A 10,550-nucleotide genomic window follows, 5' to 3' on the forward strand; every position below is an offset into this window, starting at 1 on the left:
TGTTGCCTTGTGCTCTGCAGCGCAGGATTGTGATCACCAAACATTCCCTTCTGGGTCTGACAGGTGATGCAAACAAAGCCACTGACTTGCTTCTTGTTTTCAACGGATTCTTCATTCCGTGTGTGTGTGTGTGTGTGTCTGTCCGTTCCCCTCCTTAAAGGAAGCACATAAAGCTCAGCACATTTCCTCAAACGCAGGAGTCCTGTCCACACAGCACCGCCTGCTTCTACTAGCAGCTTCTCCTGAGGATATCTCTGAGAGGTAATTTGAAAAATAATGTTTTAATGTATGTTTGCCTTGAATCTCTTGTTATTGTGCTGTTGTAAACATGTTATTGGGTCTTGTACTGTGATCCTGTGTATCATTATTATTTGTTTATTGATTGATTTATTTGGGAGATGCCTTTATCCAAGGTGACTTACAGGTGTTACAGGCAGCACAGGATTATAATGCAAGGTTTAAATATTTAAATACAGTTTAGTTTACAGTAAGTGCAAATTAAATTAATGAAGTACAATATAAAATAAAATGCAGGTTAGGATGACAGCAATTGATACTGTAAAAATATATGTATAATACTGGTAACAGGGTCAGTTTCTGATAAAGTTCATTACACAGCTCACTAAACTATAGGACATGTTGTAAATAGTGGACAAACACTTCAGCAAAACTGGACTGATGTTGAGACACAGCTGTTACAGTAATCACTTGCATATTACAGTCTCTGACTTTTAAAATGCATTTGCTTTAGGGTTGAATATCTTACTATTTAAAGACAAAATCTCCTTTTAAATTATGTTGCTATGCAGCCATACATGTATTCCATTGTAGCAACTGTACTTCATTATGTACATTTCAAAATTAGAAAAAAGAGGACAATATATGCACTACTTTTACTATTTGCAGTACAAATGTATCCCCTTTTTAAATAGTAATATGATATTTAAACTATTATTTTACAATCAAATGCACAGTTATAACACCTGTATGTTCCCCTTCTTAATCTTTGTACTAATGTGTGTTTTAATGTATTTATTCACAGGTATTTTCAGGAAGCAGCTATGGAGAAACAGAACTCCTCCTACACTGTGTTTACCCTTTCTGGATTAAATGAATCAAAAACCAATAAATATATCTATTTTACTTTTACTCTCCTAGGTTATCTCTTTATCATTTTTGTTAATTCAACTCTAATTGTAATAATAGCTCTTGAAAAGACACTTCATGAGCCCATGTATTTCTTCCTCTGTAATCTGAGCGTTAATGCACTGTATGGAACTGGAGGATTCTTTCCTAAACTACTGTTTGATTTTCTGTCTGATACGCATGTCATCTCATATTCTGGGTGCCTGCTTCAAATGTTTGTCATCTACACTTTTTCTGTGTGTGAATTAACAAATTTAACAGTGATGGCATATGATAGGTATGTGGCAATATGCAGACCCCTGGGGTACCATGCTATAATGACTCCTTTAACGACTGGTAAATTAATACTGTTTGCTTGGATTTTTCCATTCTGTTGTGTATGTATTTTTGTCCTATTGATTTTCAGATTGCCCTTATGTGGCCTCCACATTAAAAAACTGTATTGTGATAACTGGTCAATTGTGAAATTATCTTGTGTAGATACTACTGTTAACAATGTATATGGATGTGTTCTAATGGGTATATTCTTTGCACTTTTCCTTTTTATTTTATTTTCCTACATGAAAATACTAAGAGTGTGCCACACATCTACTATAGCAATGAGTAAATGTATGCAGACCTGTTTGCCACATTTGTTGATGGTGATCAACTACTCTGTTGCTGTGCTTTTTGATATAATGTACAGTAGATACGGTTCAAGTGATATGCCACAGGTTTTACACAATCTCCTGTCAGTGGAATTTCTAATCATCCCCCCTGTTTTTAATCCTGTCATTTATGGTTTAAACCTTCAGAAGATCCGGAACAAAGTCACAAGAATGTGCAGCAGAAACAAAATAATTCACACTTAATAGATTCCAGATGTATTTGCTAGAAATCAAAACTTTAAATTGGATATTATTTTCAATAATTAATAATAGAGCAAAATGTGCTTATGCATAGAGGATTATTCCATTTGTAATTGATGGGCCCGATGCACTGACTCAACCGCATTGTAAACCTCTTCCTGAACCCTTCTTGGTTTTCTTAATATGAGCTGAAATGTTTATTTATTAAGGGTCACTAATTGCTATGGGTAGCTTCACATTTTCTATATAAACATGTATCAAAGGAATTGAATGTACTGCATGCATCAGAGCAGATTCTCATGTAAAGAAAATAAATATTTCACGATTTCATGTAATGTAAAGTATTCTAAACTGAAATAGTTTATATCCATGTTAAACACAAGCTCATTACACGTGTACAAAGCAATACGAAGCAATTACATTGTTGATCTAGTGGTTAAAAATAGTAATTCCAGGACCTTTGACCTTGTTAGGGACCTTTTGCCCTTATTTGTGAATATATGAATACATGAATATATGACAAGATAATATCTAAGGAGTGGCCTTGTTTTTTATTGTAATTTATATATTTGTATAGAAATGTAGACACTTATGAGTATTGAATATAGATAGATATTTATGGTTTTTATGAGCCATATATGCTCAATACATGTTGCATATATTTATGATATGAACAAAAATCACTCTTTAATAAGACAACATGCAGTTATTCAAAAGTTTGAGGGGCTCTGATTTTACATTTTGTAAGTGCATATGTAACAACAAATGTTAGTGTATAAATACTGTATATAGCCCTCCAAACTAAGGAACCTTAATATTTTCACAATAAAACACAGATAATGAAAAGGAGAAATGCTGAATAAACTTATATAGTTTTAAAAGGATACTAAAGAATCCTTAAAAAACAATAGTTTGTGTGTGTGTGTGTGTGTGGATGTGTGTGTGTTTATAGTCTTATATTGTTATTAATACTGTACATGTTAGGGCTGTTTGTCTCATTTATATCAAATGCCTTATACTTACACATTTAGGATACATTTTAAGTACTTTATGTTTTTACACATTTTTAGGATCATTTTTTGATATTATTATTATTATTATTATTATTATTATTATTATTATTATTATTATTATTCACACGCAATCACGTAAACCCCATTTAAAAATTATTTTCTACCCCTTAAACAAAAGAAGAATAAAAAGCAAAAATAAGTAAAAAAAATTCTATAGAAAACACAATTAAAAACTGCTAAAATGAAAGAAAGTAACAAGCAGCTTAAATATGTGTACATGTATAAAACCCCAAATAAAAGACCTAAAAACAGCATAGAGAGTTTAACAGGTTCTAAAAGCATTAAATACAGAGTCAAGAAAATAGCTCTAAGTAAGAATAGGCCTACCGTTTTCAAACTAATGTTTGGCTTCATTTTTTTATTTTTATAATTTCTTTGACTCTTGTCAAAAATGTCAGGGAAATTAGGTACTGCAAGTATGATCACCACCTCCATTTCCAGTGAAAGTGCCCTTTGCTTTGAGTGGTGCCATCGACTAGGAAATTAAATAATAACAAAGGTTGTACACGCAAAACGACGCTGCTGTGCTCATATATAATAATTAACATTTAAACAGTTTAAACAAAAGAACACACAACACAAAGCAAAGGGCACTCTGGCCAAAGTAAAACAAACACTAACAATTCAAAAAAGGTATATTTTAGATATAGCAACTGTTTCGCTATTAATTTAGACGCACACCTCGCCTCCGACACTCTCTCCTGGAGTGAAGAAAGCTGCAGGTTTTTATACAGGTGACTAGCTAACAAGCTCAGGTGTGTCTTACTAATAAACTCCTAGTGAAACCAGGAATGGATCAAACTGCTGTGCAACAGGAGTCTCATTTCCAGGTGACCATCTCTGAGACCAAGGGGAAGAAGATTCTATGGTCTGATGAGACCAAAACAGAGCTTTTGGCACAAGCCTAACACCGCACATCATCCTGAGAACACCATCGCTACCGTGAAGCACTGTGGTGGCAGCATCATGCTATGGGGATGCTTCTCTACATCAGGGGGCCTCGAAAGCTTGTGAAGATAGAGGGCAACATAGATGCAGCAAAATACAGAGAAATCCTGGATGAAAACCTGCTGAAGTCTGCAAGACACATGCGACATGGGAGAAGATTTATCTTCCAGCAGGATAATGACCCCAAACATACAGCCAAAGCCACAGATTCGCAAAAATAGGATCAGATTCTATTTTTTTTTCATCGCTCTCATTGGAATTTATGTCGCGGTGACGTCGCTTGTCGTGTCGCCTTTGGTTTTGAAGAGCTCTGTTGAAAAGCAAAGGTTTTATTGATTTTCTCGTGTCGCTCATCGCGTCTCGTCTGGTGTGTGCCGGCCTGTACACGTTTAAATGTTGTTTACAGTAAGAGCTAATTGATGAAAACGTTATAAAATAATGAAAAAAAAACACATTTAATGATACCAAAGCTGGGACCAAATCAAAACTTTGACAACCTGCTAATTTCACTTAACAACATTGTATTTAATAGCTTTTTCTTTTTTATAAGACTAACTAAAAATAGTTAACGTGAATAACTCTCCAAGCCATATACCCTATATATAGCTGGGGCTATTTAGGGAAATAAACATTAAGGAGATGGTTTACTTTTATTTGTGGGCCATTGACTTTATTAGTTTTGTCATTAAGATTAAAACATGGCCACAGTTCTATAAATTAAAAACTGCTTAATCATGTTTTTAAAAAAGCTAAACTGAGAGAACATTTTTATCCTGAAGCAAATAAAACTTAGAACTGCTAAAATGAAAGTAATTTTAAAATAGCCAGAATGCGCATTAACAAATGAGAGAATTTTTTTACCCTGAAACAATCAACTTCAAGAAAATGCTCAACATGTATAAATTAACAAAACAAAATAACTAAGCAGAATAGGGAGTTTAACTTTTTTTTTTAAAGCATTCAATACAGAGAAAAGAAAATAGCTATAACTAAGTAAAGTTTAACTATAAACAAGCAAACAGGTATAATTGAATAAAACCAAAATTATTATGATTCTGTAACAAACAAATTAAAGAAAATTAATCACATGTATACATGAATAAAACGGAATGGAGTTTAACATTTTCTAAAAATGTTAACTATAGAGTAAATAAAACTGCTATAAGTAAAGTATAGCATTTTACTAAAGAATAAGGCCTACTGTTTTTCAAAACTAGTGTGTTTAGCACGAGGCTGAAGTTGGTTTCTTATTCACCTACAGTATTTCTATTCTCTTATGTTAATAAGACAGTCGTCAAACATGCACAATCTATTTCTAAATCTGGGCCTCAGTGTTCATTTATGTTTTATTTTACTAATCATTTTAGAGATAAGCCTCCATGAGCCAATGTACATCTGCCTCTAATTTATTTATGAATGCCCTCTTAGGAACTGCTAGTTTGTTTCCTATATTTTTGGTAGATATTCTGTCTGACATCCAGGTAATTTCTTATGCATTTTGTTTTGCTTAAATGTATTTTATGTACCGGTATCTCTATGTTATGGTAGAAATGCCAGTTTTATTGCTAAGGCGTCTGATTTTTGGCTTTTACCCAATTTCTCCTCCCCAAAATGCTTTTTTCTGCATTCAGGTTAAACCCGAAAACCCCCTGAATAGGCACATGCTCTATATGAATAAACGCATGTGCAGCTGTCTGTGATTCCAATGCAACAGAGTAGAACTGGACTGGCACCGATGACGGCAAGCTGATTTATCTATTAGAAAAATGTGGCGTCTCAGTGTAGTATATATATATATATGTATACAGTATGTACAGTGGCTCTCAAAAGTATTCAAAAGTATTCACCCCCCTTGGACTTTTCCACATTTTATTGTGTTACAACATGGAATCAAAATGGATTTAATTAGGAGTTTTTGCCACTGATCAACACAAAAAAAGTCCATAATGTCAAAGTGAAAAATAAAATCTACAAATTGTTCTAAATTAATTACAAATATAAAACCGAAAATAATTGATCGCATAAGTATTCACCCCCTTTGCTATGACACCCCTAAATAAGCTCTGTCACTGGGAGGTCCTACAGTTGGTTAGTGCATTTCCTAACAAAAACTACATCATGAAGACAAAGGAACATCCAAAGCAAATCCAGAATAAGGTTTTTCAAAAGCACCGATCAGGAGTAGGATATAAGGACATTTCCAAGGCATTGAATATCCCCCGGAGCACAGTAAAGTCCATTATTAAGAAATGGAGAAAATATAGCACAACTGTGAATCTGTCTAGAACAGGCTGTCCTCAAAAACTGAGTATCTGGGCGAGAAGGGCACTAGTCAGGAAGGCCACCAAGAGGCCTATGGCAACTCTAAAGGAGTTACAGTCTTCCATGGCTGAGCTAGGAGACACTGTGCATACGGCAACAATAGTGTGGGTGCTTCACAAAACTGTGCTTTATGGGATAGTGGCAAAAAGAAAGCCATTGCTGAAAAAAACTCACATCAAATCTCAGCTAGAGTTTGCCAGAAGGCATGTGTGAGACTCTGAGACCAAGTGGAAGAAGATTCTATGGTCTGATGAGACCAAAATAGAGCTTTTTGGCCTCAACCCTAAGCGCTATGTTAGGCGCAAGCCTAATACCGCACACCATCCTGAGAACACCACCCTACATGAAGCATGGTGGTGGCAGCATCATGCTATGGGGATGCTTCTCTGCGTCAGGGCCTGGAAAGCTTGTGAAGATAGAGAGCAAAATGGATGCAGCAAAGTATAGAGAAATCCTGGAGGAAAACCTGCTGAAATCTGCAAGAGACCTGGGCCTTGGGAGAAGATTCATCTTCCAGCAGGACAATAACCCCAAACATACAGCCAAAGCCACACTGGAGTGGCTTGAAAACAAAAATGTTAATGTCCTGGAGTGGCCCAGTCAACGCCCGGACCTCAATCCAATTGAGAATAAACAGAAAAAGTTGAAAATTGCTGTACACCAAAGGTCCCCATCCAACTTGACAGAGCTTGAGCAATTTTGCAAAGAAGAATGGGCAAAAATTGTAGTGTCCAGATGTGCAAAGCTGGTAGAGACTTATTCAAATAGACTCATGGCTGTAATTGCTGCCAAAGGTGCCTCTGCCAAATATTGACTCAAGGGGGTGAATACTTATGCAATCAATTATTTTCTGTTTTGTATTTGTAATTAATTTAGAATAATTTGTAGATTTTATTTTTCACTTTGAAATTCTTTTCATAGTCCTGCTGAAAGGTGAATTTCCTCCCAAGCTTCAGTTTTTTAGCAGACTGAAGCAGATTCTCTTGCAGTATTTTCTTGTATTTTGCTCCATCCATTTTTCCTTCAATTGTAACAAGATGCCCAGTCCCTGCTGATGAGAAACATCCCCACAGCATGATGCTGCCACCACCATACTTCACTATAGGGATGGTGTGTCTTGAGGCATGGGCAGTGTTAGGTTTGCGCCACACATAGAGCTTTGAGTTTTGGCCAAAAAGCTCTATCTTGGTCTCATCTGACCTCAAAACCTTTTCCCACATCGCAGCTGGGTCACTCTCATGCTTTCTGGCAAACTCCAGACGTGCTTTCAGATGGTACTTTTTGAGTAACGGCTTCTTTCTTGCCACCCTCCCATACGGGCCAGTGTTATGCAAAGCTCTTGATATGGTTGACTGGAGCACCATTACTCCACTCCCAGCCACTGAACTCTGTAGCTACTTCAAAGTGATTGTTGGCCTCTCTGTGGCTTCTCTCACAAGTCTCCTTCTTGTCTGAGCGCTGAGTTTTGAGGGAGGCCTTTTCTTGGCAGTGCCTGGGTGGTGTGATGCAGCTTCCACTTCCTGATTATTGATCCAACTGTGCTCACTGGGATATCCAAACACTTGGATATTATTCTGTACCCTTTCCCCAATCTATGCATTTGTATTACTTTCTCTAACTTCTATAGAGTGCTCTTTGGTCCTCATTTTCCTTCAGATTCACAGCCTTACCAATGATCCTTCAACAGTGGGGTTTTTATCCAGAAAATGTGACAGGAACTTTAATAGTTCACAGGTGGAGGCCAATGGTAAGGTAATTGTGTCCTCGTTAGGGCAATTTCTTTCATCGGTGCAAACTGGGAGCTTCCACAGCACAGGGGTTGAATACTTATGCAAGCAAGATATTTCAGTTTTTTATTTTTCTTAAAAATATTTCCCAACATAAAACCAATGTCACCTTAAAAAATTGATTTTGAGTTTCAGTGTTTAAAAATAAAATATCAAACAGAACGAAATTTCAATGTACCATTTGTAATTCGGCAATATGAGAGAATTGGTCAGGGGTCTGAATACTATATATATATATATATATATATAATATATATATATATATATATATATATATATATATATGCCAAGAAGAATGGGTGAATATTGCACAATCCAGATGTGCAAACCTGGTAGAGACTTACCCTAAAAGACTCACAGCTGTAATTGCTACCATGTATTGACTCAGGGGGGTAAATACTTATCTAACCAAGACATGTCAGTTTTTTATTTTTCATTAACTGTTGTTTCACAATAAAAAAATGAACTCGCCTTTTCTAACTGTTGAGTAGGTTATGTAAATCAAAAGAAAAAAAATACCATTTAAAGATTTGAGATCTCAGGTTGTAACACAACAAACTGTGAAAACATCCAAGGAGGGTGAATACTTCCTACAGACATTGTATATAATAATAATCTTTATATAGTGCCTTTCATAGTGGCTCACCATCACAAAGCACTTTACAAGATATGAGAATAGGGTGTGTGAACTATGCATCAGCTGCAGAGTCGCTTACAACAATGTCTCACCCGAAAGAAGGAGCAAAAGGAGGTTAAGTGACTTTTCGCAGGTTTATACAATGAGTCCATGGCTGAGCTGGTTTTTGATCGTGGGACCTCCTGTTTCCAAGCCTGTTGTTTTAACCATTGGACCACACAGTCTCCTTAGGCTAAGGTGTAGTGCAGGGAAAGAATGCTGCCCTCCCAGACAAAAAGGCTATGAAATTACAATCTGCTGCAGCAGTGTTCCAGTTACCCATCATGGGAGAAGACGTTTGATGAGGAAAAATAGCCGTAAAATGTTGTACTGTATTTAAAAAAAAAAAAAAAAAAAAGTATATAAGAAATAAACAAAAGAAAAAAACAATTTCGTGTTTGCAGAATTTGATGGAGCCTACTGTAAATATTGTGTGCATTTTGGTAGAAAAACAGTTTAAAAAATGCCCTTCTGCATACCGTACACTTCTGGTATTTAAATTTTTTTTTTTCAATATAAGTTATCATAGCTTAATCTGGTTCTCAGATAATGGATAATTATATATATATATTTCTAATAATAATCTGAGGTGCTATAATGCTTTTTATAGTTTTTGTAAATATATTGTTTCAATTGATATTATGGTGCTCCCTCACAATTGCACAATTAGATATTTCAATAATTCAGTTAATTCACATTTAGACCATGTTGACAGTAGTAAGCACTCTTTAGAAAAGTATACTATTATACACCAATACGTATGCTATTAATTAAGCCCAGGGATATCTATGATTACATTTTCCACTCTATTAAATATAAACATTTTTCTTTATTTTTTTTTTCTTACTTGGCTTAAGTCACTACTCTATATTTATTTAGATTCAATTCAGGTAGTCTATTTTCTATGCCAAAGGATTGTATTTATGATGACATTATGAATATTGTCAAGCAAAGCAAGCACCAAAGGATCCCTAGATATTAATACCTAAGACAAACCAACCTATTTAAAACCCAGAAAAGCTGAATCTGATATCAATAAGTGACAGTAGTTTTCTGGTATATATTTACCTCAGGCTGTTCAAAGACAGGTTAAAAAAAAAGTTATGTAAAAAGTATTTTTATAAAAAAGGAAGCCCAGTGTTTGTGGTCGTTGCTATTTTTAATATTTGTGATGGGGCAGAGGTCCTGCACATGTGTTGTGTTGAGTGGGCAGGGAGAGACTAACGCCTCTGTCCTGTCACAGCATTGTTAGCTGGTTGCAGCTACATCCTATTCTATGCATATTAACACCTGTGTATGTTTCAAATAAGTTGTGTGAGCAAGAGTGAGTGGAACAGAAGCAGCTGGGAGTGCAACCTTTTTCTATTGGAGCAGATCAGCGTGTTATTGGTACATTTGGTGGTAAATAGTATAAGTTTAGCAAGAACTCGTTGATGTAATGGAAAGAATGGTTTTGATGAAATGAAGCTAGGTTATTCTGGCTTTGCATATGATTAGATACTGGGCAGGTTATGACCCTGATTCAGTGTATCCACTAAGGTCATGCATGCTATTAAAGGTGTGTGTTAAGGACAAGGGGAGGGGGTGGGGGGGTAACATCACCCAAGGTTATAACTGCCAATTAGCTTTGGGCATGCATATAATTAGTCTAAAGTTGGTTGTAAGCTAGTATAAAAAGAAAAAGTATCTGAGCATCTGGGAACTACTGGGGAATTCTGATCCAGAGGACATGACTTCCAGAAAGCCTTGC

General features: G+C 35.7%; 1 protein-coding gene across 1 annotated transcript; it reads left to right on the forward strand.

Annotated features, from left to right (window-relative positions):
- The first annotated feature begins 1,061 nt into the window (after nucleotides 1–1,061).
- Nucleotides 1,062–1,997, forward strand: LOC121321258 (olfactory receptor 52J3-like). Its single transcript, XM_041260158.1, has one exon. The coding sequence runs from the start codon at nucleotides 1,062–1,064 to the stop codon at nucleotides 1,995–1,997; it is 936 nt and encodes a 311-aa protein (XP_041116092.1).
- The last annotated feature ends 8,553 nt before the right edge of the window (nucleotides 1,998–10,550 follow it).

This window comes from Polyodon spathula, chromosome 9 (genome assembly GCF_017654505.1).
Source record: "Polyodon spathula isolate WHYD16114869_AA chromosome 9, ASM1765450v1, whole genome shotgun sequence".
NCBI classification, from domain to species: domain Eukaryota; kingdom Metazoa; phylum Chordata; class Actinopteri; order Acipenseriformes; family Polyodontidae; genus Polyodon; species Polyodon spathula.

Excerpts from the sequence above, each read along its gene's own strand:
- LOC121321258 (XM_041260158.1), top strand. The coding sequence starts at position 1,062 with ATGGAGAAACAGAACTCCTCCTACACTGTGTTTACCCTTTCTGGATTA.